At 46.5% G+C, this 21516-nt stretch overlaps 1 protein-coding gene across 5 annotated transcripts; it reads left to right on the forward strand.

Moving 5' to 3' along the window:
- Positions 1-176: 176 nt before the first annotated feature.
- Positions 177-21098, forward strand: CENPT (centromere protein T). Of its 5 annotated transcripts, none has more exons than XM_055818844.1 (13): positions 177-768; positions 1952-2078; positions 2392-2485; positions 4488-4621; positions 6062-6098; positions 7269-7411; positions 7845-8255; positions 11970-12146; positions 12937-13137; positions 15184-15313; positions 17955-18119; positions 18852-18956; positions 20677-21098. In XM_055818844.1, exons 1-13 carry the CDS (start codon positions 298-300, stop codon positions 20798-20800), a joined length of 2319 nt encoding a protein of 772 aa, XP_055674819.1. In that variant the 5' UTR covers positions 177-297; the 3' UTR covers positions 20801-21098. The 5 variants fall into 5 exon arrangements, with proteins under 5 accessions (XP_055674819.1, XP_055674820.1, XP_055674821.1 ...); XM_055818845.1 differs by having other exon boundaries at positions 15184-15274; XM_055818848.1 differs by lacking the exon at positions 177-768 and adding an exon at positions 977-1374.
- Positions 21099-21516: the final 418 nt, after the last annotated feature.

Below are 21516 nucleotides of genomic sequence, written 5' to 3' on the forward strand. Positions count from 1 at the left end.
ACAGGGTGCCAGCAGCACTAGCTCTGGGGTAACGTCGGATTGATAAAGGGGCTCAGCACTGAGCTGACAGTGGCCGCCCCATCTAGGCAGGGAAATCCAGTGGCACGGGCTGGCCCAGCGGTGGGCTGCTTTGATGGGGCAAGAGGGAGCGGGCAGCGCGAGCCAGGGGCCCCATCTCCGTTCTGTCCGGGAACCTGGCAGAGGGCGGCAGGGGCTCGGAGGTGGGGAGCCCTGGGCCAGGCCGGGCCCCGGCAGCCCTCAGAGGCCGTGGCGCTTGCGGGTGCCAGCGCTGGCGGCATGGAGCAGCCGGTCCTTCTCGCGAATCTCCTCACGGAGCTGGGCCTCGGCCAGGCGCAGGCGGCGGATGCTGCCCTTCATCTCCTTCATCTTCACCTCCAGCAGCGCAATGATGTCGCGCTGCTCATTCAACTTCCTCAGCAGCTCCTCCGACGTGGTGCCCGACGACAGCGAGTACGAGTGGTCCGGGGGGCCGCCCTCCACCGGGCCCTCCTCCCCCACCGCCGCCGGGAGCCTCCCGGGGCCGGGCCCAGCGGTCGCCCCGGACCCGAGCTCCACCTGCACCGTCAGGTCGATGGGCTTCACATCTTCGGCCGCGCCCCCTGCCGGGGCCTCGGTGGGGGCGGCAGCACCGGGGCCCTGGGCGGCGGTGGCAGCAGCAGCGGCGGCGGGGCGGGGGCGGCGGGCGGCCCGCTGCGCCTTGCGCTCGTTGACGCCGCGCAGCGGGAATATGGTGGGGACCCGCACCAGGTAGGACTTGCGGCCGCCCTGGAAGTGCTCGCTGCAGACGCGGTGGCCCGTGGTGGGCTGGAAGGTGCTGAAGCAGCCGCTGACGCCCGCCCGGGAGACGTTCTTCAGCCAGAGGCGCCGCAGCTCCTCGTCCTTGGGGAAGGTGTAGAAGTGCAGCGCCTTGTCGCGGTGCGAGTTGTTGTAGCAGCCCGGCACGCAGCAGGTGAAGCCCGGCATGGCGGGGCGGCCTCCCGAGCTGCCGGGGGGACCCCTGGGCAGCCCCGGCGGCGGGGAGAGCGGGCGCGGGGGGCCCCCGCGGAACTACAGATCCCACAAGGCCAACGGCGGCCTCTCGCCGCCCGCCAACGCCGCCCGCCGCGGCCGCACCGGAACTACGCGGACCACAATGCACCGCGGCGGCGGCACGGCGCCGGAACTACTCGTCCCACACTGCGCTGCGCCCCCGCCCCCACCGCCCACCGCTCCCGGAGGCACCGCCCCGCCCCGCCCCGCCCTGATCTCGCGAGAGGTGGCACGGCCGGACGGCGCGGCCGTTACCCAGCGATGGCCGACAGGCCCCCTCGGGCCCGCCGCAGTGGCCACCTCACGGCGCGGGCAGCGGCCAAGGTGGCGGGCAGGGCCCGGCGGTTCCGCGGCGGGGGGGCCGCGGCGGGGCGCGGCCCTTGGGGCTAGCCGGCGGACGCTGCCTTGTTCTCGTTTGCCGTTAAACCGGGGCGTGGGCCCAAACCGCGCAGTTCGGTGCTCGCCCCGCAGCCAGGGCCCTTACCGCCCCGCGCCTCGGCTGGGCGGCTCCGTTGCGCAGTTTTGGGTTGCTTTAGGTTGGAGACTAGACGGGGCCGGAGGAGCCGTGAGGGGGGCGGCCGGGGGGCTGTGAGGGTTGGAGGGCCGTGAGGTGCAGCAGGGCCGGGGGCTGTGCTTTCAAGTCCCTCAGGCTTTTGCCTGAGTTGCTCACTGAAACCCGCCTCAACGATACACTGTTGTGAATTGTCTTCTGTCCAAAACCAAAGTGTGCAGTGCACGTGCATGATTTCTTTTTAGAAAGTGTATTTCGAAAATGTTTTGTGTTAGCTAGCTTAGATTTTTATTAGGAGACAGATGATGAATGCTTTTGATGTCAAGGTTGCTTTGTAATGATGGAAGGTACAAGTTTGGAACTATGTGTCTCTGTGATTTCTCTCTTCAGAACATACCTGGTTCAGGAAAGGACAAGAATTCTGGCAGAAGCACCTTGGTGAAGCAGAGACCAGCTGTGTTCCCTGATCTTGACAATGACACCCCACGGAATATGCTCAAGAGAATCATCCAGACCCGTAAGTACTGTTTTTCAGGAAAGCAGAGAACAGAAGGACAGTGTAATTAGAGGCACGTGCTGTTGTGAACTTCAGCTCAGGTCTGCTGTGGCTCGTGGAACCGCCGTGCTGCTGTTTGTCTGTACTGCTGGCTTTGTCACTGTACATGCCAGCCTTCCTGGGAGTTAGAACCCAAATAGTTTTTACCAAGTCAGTATTTTAACCAATTAGTAAATGTAAGTTACAAAATGTAGCGTAGATCTGACAGTCTGCTGCGTTTTGGCATTCTTGCTGGATTGAATTGTGGAAAGGAAATGTTTTCATTTGTTGGCAGAGCCACAAGTTTCACCTCTGGCACTTAGGATATCTAAACATGAAGAAACAGAAGGACCTGTATGGGAACTCCCAGCTAAGAGGATTTCCAACATGTAAGTACTTTTTTTAAATTTTCATTTTGACTTCCTGTTTTTTACACTACCAGGTACAGTGCAGTTCCTACAATGGGATTGGGGAGCAGGATTTCTCTACTGCTGTTTCAGTGATCAGAATTACATTCTGTCAGGTGGGATTTTCAAAAATAATTTTCCAGCTTTAAAAGTCACATAGGAATCACTGGGACTGAGGGACCAAATAGGAAATACTGCAAGTATTTGCTTGTCCCCTTTCTTAAATGCAGGCTTTTAATAAAATTGTTGTGGCAGAAGTGCTGATTAAAGTAAGGCTCCTGATGGAAGCATACTTTTCTTAGCTGTCTGTGACAGAGACTAAGACAGAAATTCTTGGATTTCCCCAAGGCTACAGGCCATGTACTGACAATGCAGGGGCATAAATGAGTGATGGCTGTGTTTTGTATTTAAAACACAGGCTGCTGCAGCTTTTCATGGTATTACTACTTCTTGGTTGTCCTTGTTTTGGGGTGCGTGGTTTAACTTCCTTCCTGTAGGGTAGCTCAGAGGTGAGGTTTGCCTGAGGCTCAGATGCTCTTATTTGTGTTTAGCGGCCATTAATATTTTATAGGCCTGACTGGACTGGAGAGGCTGAAGTGTGGTTCATTTACTTCCACTTTGTTATGAAATAGAAGGAAGTGGTAGGGCTTGTTTTTGTGTACTGCAAAATAGACTTCCAAATAATGTGATTTTATAGCTAAACCTTTTGCATTGACTGTAAGTAGCCTTAAACAGACCATATAAAATATTAAGCAAACTTCTGTCTTTCACATTTTTTTTAGTAGAGGAGTAGACATCTGAGTTTTCTGTTAAGTGGGGCGGCTTGTTTATTTGTGTGTTTTTTTAATTCAGACTAGATGAGTAATGTTATTTTAATTCTTTATTGATTTTTCTTTTTGTAGTTCTTGAAGGTTTTTGTGCTTCTCATCAACCTTTCTTAAATGAAAAGACAAGAGGGTTGGGTCTTTGCAGGGTTTTATATTCCATACGTTAGCTAGCTGTAAACAGGTGTAGACTTGTTTCAAAACCTTCCTCACAGCCGCCTTTTAGTTGACGTGAACTTTCTTGAATTTGGGAAGTCACTGCTTTCCCTGGTTGTAATAGCATGTTCCAGGACAGATGTGAAAAAATGAGCAAATTTTTTTTTTTTTTTCCCCTTCCCCACTGCTTTACATTTGTTCCCCATTACAAGCCAGTTAATTCTAATGCTTAGGCTTACATTATACTCATGGTAAGAAACAAAACCTAGCTGCATTTCTGAGTAGTAAAAAACCTATTTTGTAAGGGGAAAAGACCTGTAAACAGGGAGTCCCTTACAGTTCTTGCTATCTTGAAGCCACCTTGTTTGTACCAAAAGGATACAGAATGCTGCATCTGCTGCATGCAGGTCCTGGCTGTTGGGAGGGACGCTCTGCTCTAGTTCTGTGGGACGTGGTGTGGCGTGCAGGCAGCAGCTTGCTGCCTGAATGTGACGTTGATTAGAGGGGATTCTTGGAAGTGCTCAGTGAGGGGAAAACAACTCAGAAACTCGCTTTCTGATACTGATCCCGGTGCCTGACTGGGGTATTATGTGCCTGTTCTATGTGCCAGTGCGCTTGGTGGTACGTAATGTTTCATGGTGATGATGACTTTATTTACATTGTAATGATTGGCAAGCCTAATAGCCCCTGTGTGCTGTTAGAAGGAGAGCTATGGATGGAGCTTCTTGGAAGTCCAAGCTTTTACTCTTAGTCTGACCTTTCTCAGCCCTGTTGTTCTGAATAACCACTCAAGTTTTGATTCTCTTTTGAGCATTTACTTTGATTTAGTAGGAGGGAATGACACACGTTCTTGCTTTGCTGAGCTAATCACGGATTAGTTCCTTACTTCTGCTGCAGCAAGGTCAAATAATTTTAATTTGCTTTTCAGTGATGTTACAGGGACCTTTCAAAGGTAGCTAAGGAATAATGCTGTCCTTTGTTAAAGGCTTGCTTTGTATTGGTAGGGGGGAAATGCAACTGCCAGACCTTGTTCCTGAGGATGCATCTATTGCCACATTCCGTATGACTAAGAAGAGAAGGAAAATCAGCGTTTCTGAATTTGAGAGAGCAGCAGATGAACGGCTTCCCCAGAACCAAGGTAAGGCTGCAGTAAAAAATCACCTTGTTCAGCACTGCGTTTGCTGTCAACTAATTTTCATCTGCTGCAGTTTAGTTCTTAGTAGCTTCTCAGCTGGGCAGTTGCATGTTTGGAAGTAAGATTGCACTGTTTTTTGTGAAGGCGTTAGCGGAGGAGGTAAAAGCTCCTCCTATCAAATTAAAATAAGCCTTTTTGAGCCAAGTTACAGGCTCTCCCTTAACCGTATATACCTTCTGGAATATTTTTGCAACTTGATACTCTTTGAGTTTTGGAGTGTCTCCAAAAGAAGCAATCTCTGTCTTCCCCTCAATCGCAGAAACTTGAAAATACAACAGGCTGCATACTTTTCATTGCAATTATATCAAATAAGTTACAAAGTTCTTGCTTGAGGAAAAAAGCGTCTTGCAGTTTTATGAAAGGAATAATGTAGTATTGCAGTAAGTCTTCCCTTTAAACATAAATTTGCAAATTTGGTAAATACAACTTTCATTTTAGTTGCAGTTTAACAGAGGCAGTTAAAACACCTCACCTTGGTTTCCATATCCTATTGGCAGTAGCAACTGGAGTACATTTCAAGGGTGGGATTCAGCTCCAGATTACACACACCAGTACCTCAGCTCCGAGTTATAGATGCTCTGGGTCTGTGTGTACGTGCAACTGAAGTCCTGCTGAAGTTCAGGGGTGATCTAGTTGGTGGAGTATGGAGGGCGATTCAGCTCACCCTAAAGCAGATGCCTACATTGGATTAATTGTGCTTGACTAATGGGAATATAGACAGCTGTGTTCGGATGGTTTAATCTGGAGTTGGATCCCACCTGGCCTCACTTCTGGTCAAGAAATCAACTTGTCTTTTTTTTAGCCTGGTACCCAATCTGAATATCTTCTGATAAGCTGCGGGCAGCTCTGCAAAACCAGAAGGGGCATGCTCTAGTATTTTCTAATATGAGCATGATTATGTCCCTGCTCTCCAGATCTGCTTTTGGATTTTTGCGATTTTGTGAGTAAGCAAGGTTTGAGTTCCAGTTTCACCAACAGTCTGTGGAGCAATTATCTGTACTTCTAAAGCTTCCAGATGCTTTAATGTTTGACTTGGATTGCTGAAGGGTGGTTGTGACTGAGGCCCTAGTCTAGCATCTTGCTATTAACGTGGTAAGATTAGTATTACTGAGTATGAGGGCATGTACCATATCAAATTTTCTTCGAAATAACTGTTTTATTACCCTTTCAGAAATCGCTTATTAGAATTCTAATATGCAGTTCTGAAACACAGACAAGCAATTGCAAAGCAAACCTGTCACCTTAATTTTGTTCTCACCAAAATGTTACTTTTGAGGATTGTAGTATAACTGATTCTAGAAAGAGGAAGATACATTGAGGTATTGTTGTCGCCTGCTGTGTAGAGGGTAAGTTCTCAGCTAATGCGTCACCAACTTTTTCTAGCTCGGTCAACGCTGGACAGCAGCACCGCTTTGGCTCGGTGAGTTTGAACTAAAACGTCTTAAATTCTTGCTGTCCTAACTATAGCTGCCTTGATTCATCACCTCTGTAGTGTGAAGAACCCAGATACCTAGGTTCAGGATAAAGACTTGTGTTATTACGAACGCAATCGTCTCCCACTCTGGTGATGGAATTTGAAGATGTTAAACCTTGTGGTTTTCAGAAAATGTGGCTCTGTATGCCCAGTTTGGTCTAGCTGGTATCGCTACTGTTGCTCCTCTTTACTTACTAGGATTGTTCTCTTTTTCCTTTCATTCTAATGTTTCCAGCAATAAATCAGTACACAATATACCTTAGACTATTACCTCTGCCTGTTATTTGACCCATCACATCAGTTGCATCTACACAGTCTTTAGTCCAACTTTCTTGGACTTTAAAAGTTTTTTAGCAAGTCAAAGAACTTATTTTCCTGTGTTGCCTGTATAATTTGCTAATGATCTTAGCCATGGTGAGCAATTTATTTCACCTTTCTTACTGCAGCCCTTGCCTGCAGTGCCAAGCAAGGTGATTCATAGGGCTGCGTTCTGTACTTCCTATCCCTGAATCCTTTGAACCCCCTTTTTTGATCAGACTGCCTAGGGAGAGTGACAGGAGGTAGCTGAGCATGGCCAGTCTCTTTAGGATGCAAAATACATACAATGAGATACACTTTTTCCTGTACTTTGCCTGTTGCTGTCTTAGCTCCCATCTCAAAGAAGTTAACAGGGTGTTGGTAGCTGTACTTTGCTGTGAATACTGATACTAAGCAGCTTCTTAGACTTGTTCTGAAGTCCTCCTACCACCCTGCTGTCATCTAGAGGATGTCTTTACTCTGAAATGTTTTATTTTCCTTTTTCTTTTTTTGCTATTTAAAATGTTTAAAATTTCTGAACCTTTTGACAGATATTGTTGCAGCACTCTTGAGGTAGGAGGCTATAAAATGTCTGTTTCCTGATCTCTGTTATACATATCCTGATGTTAGGTGGTATCATGAAATTAAACTATTTGTTTAAAGTAGACTGGCATGCATTCTTCAAAGGTATTTTTGGGAAATTCCTCCTAGTGAAGGGATTTGTGAAATGTCTGTTAGTGGCACTGTGTCTGTAATTTGAGGGTAAAAGAGGAGTGTGTAAGTTTGGAAAATCATTTCTTTCCTTCTCTTTTTTTACAGGTCTCTTAGCATGTCTCTTGGTACCGTGATCCCACCAGACACTGTTGAAAAGAGAGGCTTGCTCCGGAGGCCAAAAAATCGCAGAGCTATTGACATAGAAGCTTTTGAAGGTGGAGTGGAACAGAACATGCTGAAAAGAAAAGGTTTCTTTTGTGTTACTACCTGTTTTGGGAGGGTGGGCCTTATATAAGGTGGCTTTTAGAAGTAGTGGTCTATATTGTACGATTTGAATGCTACTAGCACGTTCACAGAAGTCCAGTGTAATTTGGGATGCAAGATTAGAATGAGGTTCTGCATCTGTGGTTGCTTTGATTCTATGCACTTAAATGTGCGCCCTACCCAGTTTGGTGATTTATACTACAGGAATCGTTTGGGATGGTGTTCATAACTGGGTATGGGGGAGATGGTTTGTAGAGAAAGTTAGGGGCACCGAAGTGTGGTGATACGGTTTCAGTGTTTGATCTCTGGAGGAAGAATAAAATTTGGTTGAATTATGCAAGTCCTGGTAATAAATGTGTGTCCCTGTGGCCTTGAACAGTTTTTCACATAGAATTTGTTTTAAAACTTCCTAAACAGCACAGAAGTATCTTGTGGACTCACAAACAGCATCTGAGATTCAAACCACCGTGCTGACCAGTGACGTGGAAATCATGCTGAGTAACACAGAGCTCTTTGTTCAGCCTCAGTTTGATGATCAGAGCCAAAATAAGCTTTCTGTTCTTGAACCACAGCTATTGAATTCAAAAACTTCAGCACAGAGAAGCAAGATTTCTGATGCTGCTCAAGAGGAAACAAGGCTGGTGGGCACAGATACAAGAAGGACACCAAGAAATTCTGAGAACTTAATCCTTGATCATGAGCATGCTGGCAGAATGACTCCTCTTTCTCCAGGAACACCTGCAAACCAGCAAGAAGATAAGCACAGTCATTCCCAGCAGAGTAACCCAATGAAACAGCTTTCTGTTTCAGAAGAGGTGGCAGTTGGCAGTGAGTACTATGGGTTAGGGCTTGGGGCTTAGCAGGTATTACCTGAAATCACAGAAGGGTTGAGGTAAGAAAGGACCTTGGGAGGCCATCTTCTCCAGCCCCTCTGCTCAAGCAGGGCCACCTGGAGCAGATTCCCCAGGGCTGCATCCAGGCAGCTTTTACGTGTCTCCAAGGATGCAGACTGCAAACCCTGGGCCACCTTTGCCAGTGCTCAGTCACCCTCACAGTGAAAAGAGTTTCCTTATGTTCAGACAGAGCCTCCTGTCTTCTAGTCTGTGCCCGTTGCCTCTTCTCCTGGCTCTGGACACCACTAAAAGAGCCTGGCTCCATCTGCTTGACACCCTTCCCCCAGGTACCTGCCTATATTGGTGAGATCTTCCCTGAGCCTTCTCTTCTCCGGGCTGAACAGTCTGGCTCCTTCAGCCTTTCCTCCTATGAGAGGTGCTCCAGTCCCTTAAGTTTCTCATGGCCCTTTGCTGGACACTCTCCAGTACGTCCATCTCTCTCTTGTACTGGGGAGCCCAGAAGTGGACGCCGTAAATTGGTCACAAATATGGTGAGATAAGGAGATAAAATGTAGGAATTGTTGACAGTTTGGAGTGTCAGGAGGTTACTAATCTAAACTTTTACCCTGATACGGTCATTTATATTTCACAGCTAACTGCCTTGTTGCCTCCAGGGCTTTAAAAATCCCTTGGACAGAGTTAATCACGTCCCTGGTCACTGTAGCAATGCTTTGCAAGCCCTGTCACTTGCCAGTTTTTCTCAGGTGCCTGGTATCTCTCTTCTGCATTTATTTCCCTGTAAATAGGATCACATTTTCTTCATATTGCATAGACCAGGTCCCGAGGCACAGTTGTAACCCTAAAATTTTCTGCTTAGTGACCTGAGGCGGCTAGCCAGGATAGGATCTGCTGTAGTAAATAGCTTCATGCAGTTCTTATATCAAAACTCCCAATGCTTGCCATGAAGTATGAACAACTACTGTTTCTTTTTCATTCAGGATTTTATATGATCCTATGTCAGAAGGGCCACAGAAACTGTATTTAAAGAATGGTTGGTGTATTCAGTACTGCTCAGGTCAGGAGAAGAGTTCTTGCTGTAGAAAGCTTTGAAATTAATTAAAGCCTGGTGGACTGTTGCACCATACTCTGCTTCTAGAGTGTTGTCTGTGGCAAGCTTGGTGGGAACAGTTGTTTGGAAAGGATAAGGGAAGAGATCAACAGAAAAAGATTAGTCTTCTTCTGACAAGTCCTCTCCAGAGCTGCTCTTTGCCATCCAGAAGTTGAAGTAAATGTTTGGGATCCTCAGTCACTCTAAAGCCTGAGAGATCTTTCAGCCTATCTTTGAAGGAAGTTGTGTCCCATATAACTGAAGACCTAGATGTAAGCAATACAGAAGAAGAGGTGGCTAATGCAATGAACAAAGCGTAACAGGAGGGGATTTTCAGAGAGGGTAAGAAGTGCTTTCCGTGTTGCAAGGGAAAAGTATGGTAAAAGCTCTGCATGGATGCTGAGGGTGGCAGGTGTTACCCAGTCATTACATAAAGCTTTGGGTATATGTGGACAAAAGTTGCGTGTTTTGTTGAATTTCACTTTCCAGACTCCAGTTTAGGATCCTTTTTAAGTCTTTCCCAGTGTTCCTTTGACAGTGTCCGGAAATGAGAAGACCATTGTCATGCAGTTTAACTTGCCTGGGGCTTAACTATGTCTAAAGCTTCGTATGAATTACCTTATGTCAGTATGGAAACTGAACACACTGTAGCACCAACAGTTTTGTTACTAGAATTTGAAACTGAATACTTGCAGTGCCCATAAGTAATTGCTTGCACATACCAGGTGTATCAGCAAAATTAGTTATGTTTTTTTATTATGAAGATACAGCCTTTTGTTCTAAACAGTTCTTTGAGAGTAGTTCATTAAGGCAGCAGATATTCTTCAGTTCTAAATTTACAGTTGTGTAAGCTTGGCATCCTGTAATCTTTCTTGAATCTGTTGTCCTGTTACAGTTTTACTTGGGTGCACCTGTGGAGTTTAAATGGGCTGTGACTCTTGAGACTGATGAAAGTCACCTCAGTATTGTTAGTTCTGTGAACACCAGCTCAGAGCTTGGGGGGGATGGTCAGGAAAGCAAGTAACATGTAAAAATTCTTATGAAAGGAAGATGATGAAACGTCACCGTGCCACTGCTGAAATAATTGTCATGCTCACCTTTCGAATACTGCATGCAGTTCTAACCTCTCCATCTCTAAATAGATTTAACAGAACTGGAGAAAGAAGGTGCAGAGAAAAACAGTTTTACCATTAGCAATAATCAAATATGTGGAGTAGTGTCTGCAGTCTTGGATAACTAAAGCTAAGAACTGCTCAGCCCGGAAAAAGGACAGTGGTAGTGAAATACAAGAGGTTTAAAAAGAAAAGCCATGGGCAGCATTGAAGGAGATGATTCAGCCAAGCAGCTTCCTGGTCTGTCAGCGCAGAAATTCGAGAGGAGCAACTGGCACTAAAGGCTGGCAGGTTATACCAAACTACAGGAGGTATTGCTACTAGCAACAAGTAAAGAAATCGGTAAAAATCATGCTTGAATGTAACAGTGGAGTACCAGATGCTACTGATGGAGTACTGGATCCCAGCAGTGATGCAGTATTGTGGGAGAAGCACTGGTGCCTGTCTGCCTTAGGCAGACTTAGTGTTGAGTTGAGCTTTTGTCTTCCCCTCACAAAGCTAGTTAATATTTCATGTAACTAGGCAAGATACTGCCCTGCATTGGTGTAGCGAGCCCTATGTTCTGGTTAGTGAGATTGGTATTACTGATCTTTTGCACCACCTTTGGCCAGACTTCCTTGTCCCCTTCACTGGGGCTTGGGGCTCGCAAGACTTTGACACTTGTACTTTTGAGTGTGAAAACTCCCAGTCACTGGAGGGGGTGGTAAAAATCCACTTTTACAGCTTCTGGTTCTGGATTCAGCCAAGATTTCCAAACCTGTCAGCAAGCAACAGTACTATGAGAGTTCCCAGTAAGATTTCTCCAAATAATTACCTGTGTGGGTTTCTGCTGGAATTGAGCTACATGGTAACAGACATGCAGACTATAGACTTAGTACGCAGGGAAAAGGAGTACTGAAGTACTCTTCAGTAAGTAGCTACTTTGGTAGCTGAAGTCATCTAAAGACATGCAAATTGTGTATCCATTTATTTCTCCTCATTCTTCCTGCCAGAGGCTTGTCTGGGATGGCTAAAACCACTGCTGGGCGCTCTCGTCTTTATACTGCAGTGTATCTCTGCATGGTTTATTCAGAAAGGCTGAATAAAATGGTTTATTCAGAAAAGCCGAGGAAATGGGGAGGAGAAGCTGAGCACAAACTCAGCATATTGCTAGACCTAAAGGAAAAGAAATTGCTCTTTTGCACAATTGCCAAGAGTGAGAATAGATGTAGAGATGACGGATCTGGAGAAGCTCTGCTTACTGAAAAGTAAAATTCCTGCGCTGGGATCTAATGTGCACGCTAGTTAGGTGGCTGTAGAGTAGATGCTGGAGAAGTTGTGCATTTCTTAGCTGTAAACTTTTGGGAACTGCATCTGCTTCCCTTATAGCTTATGGTTGTCGCCATTTGCTTATCATGAGTCAGTTTCAACGTCTTTTAAACTGTATGCAGGTGGTTGATTGAGAGGGTTTTTTTATAGCTAAGGTCGAAGATAGAATTTCCTATTTTAGCTGCAGAGCATCATGCAAATGCTGGATATTCTGAAGATTTGGAGAAGACACTGAGGGAGAAAGGAGAATTGCAGATAACTGTGGCACAGGATGCCAGAGCTGAACCAGAAGTGTCCTCTTCAGAAGAAGGGGGAATAGCAGAAGGCAGTGTTGAACACCCAGGCTCTCCCAAAGCTGGTGAGGACAACCTCTAATACTACAGAGTGTCTCTAATGCCAGAGGCCTCTCAAGCTGCATTATTGGCATCAGTGCTGGGAGAGGGACTTGTTAACTCTCTTTGCATTCTGGAATCTGGGCTAAATACTGGGAAAACAGACTAAATTTGGCATATTAAGCTGAAAGGACTGTGTTCTGTGCAAACGGAAACTAAAATTGCATTGGCAGTAGTGTTTAGAAATATATAATTGCAGAAGGCATCTTTAATTAAAATTTAGTAATGGAAGTTCTAGAATCAAATCAGTTTTAGCAGTTGATAAAATATTGGCCAATTTTATCAATTGATAAAATTGGAGACCCTCTGATTATGTTGGCGAGTTGGCATCTCTTAAGTTACTTTTCCTGAATTGCTAGGTCTTCTGTGTTCAACATGCTGCATAAGGCTTTGGTAAGACTTCTTTTGAGATAAAAATACTTATGAAAGGAAGTTCATTTAAAAGGAGCTCAGATAAACATTTTACTCAAACTTCCTGGGCTTCTACCAAGTGCTTTTTTTTTTTTTTTTTTTTTTTTTTTTTTTTTTTTGTGGGACCTCTGCATGCCTAGATGTAACAGAGGGAAAAGTTGAGAAGTCATCAGTACTTTAGTTTATCTGGCTTAGTGTATGGACACCCTAATCCTTGAAGACAGGAATATGATAAGTGGCAATGTTGCCAGGAATGGAAAGATGGTTTTTTTTCTTATGAGTGCTCTGAAACTTTGGCTGTGATACTTGTTTCAGTGATGTGTCTGTCCTGTTTTGGAAATCTAGAACATGAGATCACCAAAAGTGTTGGAGGTGAAAGTCTGGACAGGCATTCCCACACTTCCTCCTCTGAAAAATCTGGGATGAAGTTATTGAAGGAAGCTGTTGAACAAGCAGATGAGCTAGAGGACCAGGCTATCAAGATAGAATTGGATGGTATGGAAGAAGGGCCCACTGAGGATGAAGCTGAAGACCCTGAGAGTGAAGGTAAGAAAACTATTGCAGAAGTAGCAGAAAGCAGTTGGAGAAATTTTTCCCTGTTACATCTTGATTGAGGAACAATGTAGGTTAATAATGTTGTTAACTATTTAGTATGTCAGTGGAGGGGAAGCTGTTGGCTGCACTTCCTAGGGCCAGATTCTTACTGGCTCATCAGGTGCTTCAGGGACCTAGATCATCTCATACTTTTGAGGTGAAGGTAATGGAAGCACACAAATAGGCAAAACTGTTTTTACGCAGTGACATAGGGATATCCTTCATTTTATTCTTCCTTCCTGCTTGACTTCTAACTTCATGCAGACTTTTTAATGTCTTAACGTTTAACTTCTCTTTACACAGCCATGTATATGACTCCAGACTTGAAACCTAATTTAGAACCCCTATTTTGTAGTTACAAACTTAACTTTCCAGTTAACCAAAAGCATAGGCTGGTTTTCCAGAAAGCCAGGAGGAAGTGTCTGTTTCTGAACAGGTCTTCAGATGCTGGATCAGTCTGCTCTGTTTCCCCAAGAGTGCTTAAGCCTTTTGGAAGAATGTATACATCAGACTGAGTTCTCTTTGATCAAGGCCACATTTGAGAATGCTCGGAGTGTGTTTTAGTGGCGTCTTTTGGGTCTGATCTTAACAGTTCTGTGACGTACGATACACCCTGAAATAAAAAGGTGAACTAAGGGCATCCTAAAAGAATCCCGTTGCCAGGATTTGAGGCTTTGTGGGGAAATTCACCTGTAGTGAAAACACCAATGCCTGTATGTATTTCTGCAGTGTTGAAGGGCGAAAGGTGACACATGATCTGGTACACTTTTGCCATGAGGAAATTTGTAGGTGTTCTTATAGTGTCAACAGTAGTGTGTCAGTGTGCTTATCTTTACCACAGCTGTATGAAGAAGAAATGGAAAGATGTTGATGAAGAGATCTCTGCTGATAGGGTAGAGCAGTAAGAGTAGCATCTCACAGGTCTTGTTGGACAAAGAGAAGAAGAAAAAGCTGGAAGATGAGAAATTATGCACTCTTCATAAGTCATAAAACTTATCTCAGAAACCTCAGCATAACTAATCTCTTCCCCTGCATCATGCTCCCAGTTCCTCCAGTGCACAGAAATGCTTCCTCAGAAGAAGCTAATGCGAGGGACCATGGTAGTTCACCCAGCCCTGCTTTGTTTGAGAGACCCCTGACCCTCTCAGTTGTGGAGTTTAACTCTCAGTACCCGAGGCCTCTGGTAGCTGGGCTTGTCTTCTGTAACAGGGCGGATGGCCTGGTTCTTACGGGGGGGTTGCAAAGTTGACACCATTACCAGATATGCTGGGTTCTTGCTCTGTCCTTGGCTTGCAAGGGAAGCTGGCAGGCAGGAAGCCCTCCATGACCACTCCTCTTCTAGACAGGGTGCTGCTCAGTATTTCAGTTCTGTTAACATTCTTTTCTTTCCTGGACTCGCTTGTTAAGAACTTTAAAAGTTCAAGAGTAGAGTTAGAAGATGCAGATTAGACTTGGAGGAAACTGCTATGGTTAGTTTACAGCAGAGAAGAGGTGAGCCTGAGCCTTAGCTGGAGGGAGTTTATGAAAAATCTGTGAATACGGGAGATGCACATTGATTGGTGCTGGTCTTGTGATTCTGTTGCTCTACTTGTCCCTGTGTTCAGGAGAATTTGCCACTGATTTAGCAGGATGGCAATAAGGTATCTTGCAGACTTTGAAGTTCTTTCTGGGAAAAGAGGCTGCAGCCTAAGTCAACCCAGCCGTCAGCCCCAGCCCGGCCCCGGGTGTGTGTTCCTACACCCTGCCCAGCCTGCTGGCCCAGCACAGGGCTCAAGGGAAGCCACCAGCCATTGTGGCAGGAGGTGTGGAGGGTGGGATGGCACAGCCAGCAGTCGTGCTGGCTCAGGGTGCCTTGGAGCCACAGCCTGAGCACCGGCACTGCGGCACCAGACAGATGCAAAAAGCTGGCTGGGCTTCTGTCTGTGCTACAGCGCTGCTTGCTGCAAGAACTCTGAAAACAGAGCTCAGTTCCTCACGTACCTTTCTTTTTTCCCCTAGGGGATTCCATGAAGACACCCACATTTGTCCGTGCTGTAGCCTACAAGCCACTACTGTCAACTCCACATCCTGCAAAACCTGCTGCTCCCAAGTTGTCAGCTCCACGTCCTGCAAAACCTGCTGCTGCCAGGTAAGTGTAAGGCACCTTCAGCAGCGGCCTGGTGGCGTACCTGGGGTGTAAGTGTAGGGGAGGGAGCCGAGCCCAGCTTTGTCGGCTGTTTTGTGCTTTGTCAGCTGTAGCGGGCAGTAAGCAGCCCTGAAGCCTTTAGTTAGTTCACTGCCTTAGCAGCTGAATAAAGAGTTCTATCAAGTGGATGTCAGTACTCTCCCAGAGCAGATGTGATGCCTCAAGTCTTTCCAATGAGCATTCTTGTAATAGTTTCTTGTGCTGAAGGCCAAAATCTTTTCCTAGGAGTTTTTAAACTGGTAAGCTACTCTGGACCCATAGACTGCAGCATGGGATGCAGAGGCCCTCACGGAAGAGGGGGATTGATGGATTATGTTACACTGATCTTACGAAATGGCATATTTGCGCTGATTTTAGAAGCCTAAAGCTGTATGCAGTTGCCATGTGCTGAGTATAAAATGAAGTTCGTCTAGAGGCAGAAAGTGAACCAGTCCCCTGCAGTATTCCAAATTAATTAACAGTTGTCACCCTCTTAACTAGAAATTTGGTGAAGCTTTGTCAGAACCACTAACAGGGGGTCCTAGGGAACAGAAGGAATTTTTCTAGCCCATGACTCTAGATGAAGGAATAAACAATAAAACCAAATTCTTGTGCCCTTTACTGCTGTAAACAGAAGGTGCTGGATGATTGCTGTCATCATGAATAGTAAAATACATTTATAAAATAGAAACAGGAGTCTCTAATAACTCTGCCGAAGTGGAGCGGTGTTATAACTGAGGGAATGTGGATTTGTTTTGGGATTTTGCACTGGGATGTGCCCTTCATATATAGGGAATGTCTGAATACTAATTGCTCTGTAGAGAGTGCTAGTCCTCGTTGGCAAAAGAAGTCCATGTATTTGGATGCATGCGCTGTACAGGAATTTCTGGACTGACAGATTTTTCAGGTTTTCAAGCTGTGCTGAGGCAACAGATGGTCATAATTACAGGTTCAGAGCCTCAATTAAAGGATGCCGTTGCACAAGTCCATGTTTTTTAGTGCTTTATGGAATACAGTCTGGCTCTGACTTGGCCTGCTTGCTTCCTGAGATAGCAGTACTTGGGTTAAAGGAATACTCTAGGTTATTTAGTGGAGCCATAACTGTGAGAGACCTACAGTTAAGGCATCTTGCTATAAAATAATCTATGCTGGTACAATTCTACTGTGATCAACTATACCAGATTAGTGCCACAGAAATTTTCATTTAGAAACACCGAAGTCTCATACAGTCACGTAGAATCACAGCATGGTGGGGGCTGGAAGGGACCCCTGGAGCCCCCCCCCAGCCTAGCCCCTGCTGAAGCAGTTCTCCAGAGCTGCATCCAGGCAAGTCTGAATATCTCCAGAGAAGGAGACGGCACAGCCTCTCTGGGCAGCCTGTGCCAGGGCTCCGTCACCCTCAAGGTAAAGTTCTTCTTCCTCTTATTCAGAAGGAACTTCTTGTGTTGCCGTTTGTGCCCGCTGCCCCTTGTCCTGTCGCTGGGTGCCACTGAAAAGAGCCTGGCCCCGTCCTCCTGACACTGGCCCTTGAGATATTTGCAGGCATTGATGAGGTCCCCTCTCAGCCTTCTCTTCCCCAGGCTGAACAGCCCCAGCTCTCTCAGCCTTTCCTCATCAGGGAGATTCTCCTGTCCCCTCATCATCTTTGTAGCCTCCCCTGCCCCCCTCCAGCAGTTCCCTGTCTCTCGTGAACTGGGGAGCCCAGCACTGAAGTTGCTAAACTTCAAAGGTTTTGCCCTGATTCTGCAAACTGAACATTCCTGTATAGAATCATTCACAAACAGGTAAAGGGAGGCACAGAAGCTGTAGCCAAGATGACTCAAATCATGATTGTTTTGTCTCATTGCAACACGTACTTCCTCTCTGGGGCTGACCTCTTTGGCCTGCCCCTGAGGTTCTAACAGGAAAACATGCAGGTGGGCTGCAGGGGGAACTGAATGATACATGCACCCCCTCTGTAGGCTTTGCATGCGTTGGCCTGAGATTCTAGATATTTTCCACTTGTCTATGAGTGAATCCAGGGCTTTCACTTCCCTTTTTTTATATTATGATTTTCCCTTTTTAGAATGGAAAACAGAGGCTCGCAGTCTTGTTTGAGGAAAAAAGACCCCACAATAACTCACCAACAAAACAACCAACTAAAACCCAAAACCCACAAAAAACACCTGCTAAACAAAATGTTTGTAATAGCGTAAAAGTCTGTGCTGCAGACCAGACTCTTCTGTCTGCAGATACAGAGGTGACCTGTGGATGTCTCAAAGTCTGTGGACTCCTGGAGAGCAAGTACTACAGGGATGCAGGGAAAATTCCATTTATGTGTTGGAGAGAACTAGACCTTGTTGACTACTTGTGATGCTAGCTAGCATGCTTCTCTCAAGGAAACGAGCCTGGATTGCTTCTCCCATGATGCCATGTGAACTGTTTGCAGACTGCACTTCATAGGTGTGAGGGTTTTGAAGAATTGTGAGGGAGAAAGAATTAGAGCTTGAGGTAGTTCTTGCCTCTTGTAATTTGGTGTAAGGTTTGCCCAGATTCAGCCTGGTGGTCTCTGGCTTTCCTTGTGGGCGTTCATTTGATGTGTGAATTTTCATTTTTTTCCTCAAAGGTCTCCCCAGCAGCCGCTGCAGGCTAACCGTGTTCCAAAGGGCTCGGGTGTGTCACAGAGGAAAACAAGTGAGCCTGAAATAGCAAGCAGTTTGATAAAGAAGATATTTAGCCATTATGTGAAAATGCCAGTGGCCAGAGATGCCCTCAAAATTGTTCAGAAATGGTAAGCAGCAACAAACTGCTCCTCTTCCTATGATTCTATGATTCTCCCTGCTCTATTTAGTCTTTTTTTTCCTTTCTTTTCTCTCCTGAAATAACAAACCTGTCAGGAGCACTTGCTGCAAGCTGACAGCCCTCCCTGTTCAGCTGGGGAGAGTCACAGGAGGTCTGATTGAAACTAGGACAGAAACGTGCTAGGTGCTCCCGGGCCAGTACAAATTGCACCACTCACAGTCTCCTCATCACTAGCATTCCCTGTGAGCAGGACGGCTCGGGAGAATGGTGGTTGTGCTGGGCAGGGTGCAGGTGTTCCAGCTGGGCAGTGTTACCTCTGAATCCAGGCTTCTCAGCCTCCTGAATCTGTAGACCCATGTTACCTTCACGAGTGAAATCCGTGGATTGTTGGAACAGTGTCACGATAGTCTAAGCCTCAGTGTTGATTTTTTGCTGGTGCCAACCCCTGTTCTTGCATGTGTGGGAAGTTTGGGAAAGGTTTTGCTTGTCAGCTGTGCAGCTGTTCCACAGCTGCCTTGACTGTGAAGTTCCTGGGAGCCCAGGCTGAGAAGCCAGACTTTGTTTGTGGGCTGGGGAGTTTCTTCTCCCATGGTTTTTGCTGGCAGGCTGTGACCTGCACAGTGAGCAGCTCTAGTGCAGCTTGCCCTACAGAAGCAGGCGAGAAGCTGGTGTTTGCCCACTCCACAGTCTGATTTTATTTCCCTCTTCAATCCTCCTTCAGCTCAGAGAAATATTTCATGCAGCTAAGCAACGATCTGGAAGCTTACATCCACCATGCGGGCAGGAAGACAGTGGAGATGGAGGACCTGGAAGTCCTCATGAGAAGGTAAAGGGAGGGTTTTTATTAACCTGTGTAGTTAATGTCCAGTGGGGCATTGACAGCCTGGTAAGATGCGCCGTCAGGGTGTGCGCTAGCAATACTTCTGCAGTAAGTGTGGTGTCTTGTGATTTACTTGGCATGATGCCACTTGGCCTTCCATCGCAGGAGGGCATTTGTGGGCTTGGGGTTTTATACTCCATGATGACGGTGGTGGAGGTCCAAGAGGAAGGTGTGAAGCAGTTATGACTGGGAAATGAGTAGCGTCAGTAGAAGCAGAGTAATGGTCACAAGGCTAGGCTGCACCATTTGCATCCCGGAGCAATCTCTCTTTGCTAAAAGCACTTGCAACTGAAATAGCATGAGCATTTTCACATGCTTTGTGGTCTGTTTTGATTCCTTACTCTTCCAAATAAAATACTCTTCCTGCAATATTCTTCCTGCTTCTGCGGAAGCTGGGACTTGGGGTTCAAGCTGACAGTTCCTCTCCAGAGCAGGAGAAGGAGCCTCCAGCCTGACAGGCCAGGGCTGGCTTCTAACAACGGTTTTCTGCTCGCCAGCAGCCTGGCTGAACTGTTCTCAGAGTCTTCTCATTGCTGGTCTTTCCTGTGGGCTCCCTCAGCTGCCCCATCTGGTGCCTGAATTTAATTTGGCCCGTGACCAGAACACAAGGGATTTGTTCTTGGCTTGGGAGTCCTCTGTAAAACTCTGTGGGGCCTGAAACAAATTCATCACTCCTTGTTGAGAGTCAGTGCTCTGGGTTGTTACTCCTTGTCTCTTTCCACTGGCAGAGTTCCAGGTGTGATGTTAAAGGCATTGGAGGGATTGTGCAGGCACACCTGATTAAAGGCACAGGTTTTGCATGGGCTTCGTGTAGGTGGAGCTGGTGCTGCTGCTTAAGAATCTGTTGCTGTCTCGAGCCAGAGATTTGCATTTTCCTACCTGACAGGTGTGGGCTGAAGTTGGTGTGAACAGGCTGAGAGGCACGATGGTTTAGTTGGCCGGGTCTGAGGATTCTGTATGCTCACTTTACCTTTTTCTAGATGTCCTTATGCCTTTCCACAGCCTCATAAAGGGATCAGTAATTGTTGCTGGTTTGTGAATAACAGTATTTCTGTTCCTTCTGTGAGGAAAGCATGAATCGGTCCTGCTTTTTTTTTTTTTTTTTTTTTTTTTTTGGTCTCCCTACAAGGCTAGGAGATGCTGATGTTTTCGGGGCCATCAGCTACATGGTGTACTAGAAAACTGCATTGGATAATGCCAGCCACCTCTGAACTGTGAATGTAAAAAATCTGCCGAGTAATGAGCTATTTGCTTCTGTTGCATTATTCTGCGTGTGTCTTTACATGGTAAAATGTATCCCATGGCAGGTGGCTTGTGAATTTAAAAAGCAGCGAGTATATACTTTGGTCTAGGTTGGTGTGGGGACTCTCGCTGTGATAAGCACTTGCCTCCGTGGGGGGCTGCTCTGCTGTAACCCTCCTGCTCAGCTTTCACCTGTAGGCAAGCCTGGTGCCCGCGCCGCACAGAACCAAATGTGTCACCCAAGGGGGCTGCCTGCAAATAGAAGTCTGCAGCTCTTCTGTCACAAGCAGCCACAGCGTTTCAGCTGTTAAATGCAAAAATGTCCCTGCAAGAAAACAAAAAACATTACCCTGATGGCAAGTTTGAGTGCAAACACTTTTCATTAACAGCTGTGTTTGTTCTCTGCTCTCCCCTTTATGACCAGACAAGGGCTAGTGACAGACAAGATGCCGCTGCATGTGCTGATCGAGCGTTACTTCCCCCTGGAGTACAGGAAGCTCCTGATTCCAGTTGCTGCGAGTGGAAATAAAGTGATCCCCAGCAAATGAACATGCCCCTCTGGTGGGGATGGCCCCCATGGGTGTGAGGCCACTCTCCTGGCCAAGGCTGCCTGTGGGTTATTCCATGGAATTGCTCCCTGTGATGGTTTCATACGAGTAACTAGTGGGGCGATAAGTGGTTGACGTCATCTTGAACCAGTGCAGGCTGGGCTGTGGCTCTCACACCCGCCTGCTGGGTCTCACCAACCGTTATTACAAGTAATTTTGACCACCCTGACTTTTTTTATATTACCACTGAATACTTGTACAGCTCTGATAAATAAAGTATTGTATATATTCTGAGGAATTCTGTGTTCCCTGGTGCTGCATTGTGGTGTTCAGAGTGTTCCTAACAGACACTCAGCTGTGGTGGTGCTCTTTGTACCAATTAGTTGTTTGCTCAAAGAAGAGCTATGTGCTACCTTCCAGAAAGGAGCAGATCCTTGTTACAGCTGTGTTTTTTTCTAGGGCAGGGGCTTTGGCCCCCTGCATAGGTCTGGTCTCCTGTACCAGGAGCCGGTCATAGTCCCCCTGTGACCACAGCTGTTTGCTGAGGTAAACTGAAACGGCACAATACACTTTATACTTAATTTATATATGTAACTAAAACTTACGGGGAATTAGCAAGCAGTAATTTAAAACTGTTTGAGAGATGAAGTGCTCTGGTGTACCGTGTGGTAGGCAGACTGGGAGGGACTGACTCAGCTGGAGTTGCCACTGTGCTG

The sequence above is a fragment of the Falco peregrinus genome, chromosome 14 (assembly GCF_023634155.1).
Source record: "Falco peregrinus isolate bFalPer1 chromosome 14, bFalPer1.pri, whole genome shotgun sequence".
Lineage (NCBI taxonomy): Eukaryota > Metazoa > Chordata > Aves > Falconiformes > Falconidae > Falco > Falco peregrinus.

Bases quoted from the DNA above. Each gene is read 5' to 3' on its own strand.
- CENPT (XM_055818844.1), top strand. From the start codon at position 298: ATGGAGCAGCCGGTCCTTCTCGCGAATCTCCTCACGGAGCTGGGCCTC. The intron at 2,486-4,487 runs GTAAGTACTTTT...TTGTATTGGTAG, and splicing joins GCTAAGAGGATTTCCAACAT to GGGGGAAATGCAACTGCCAG. The intron at 7,412-7,844 runs GTTTCTTTTGTG...CTTCCTAAACAG, and splicing joins GAACATGCTGAAAAGAAAAG to CACAGAAGTATCTTGTGGAC.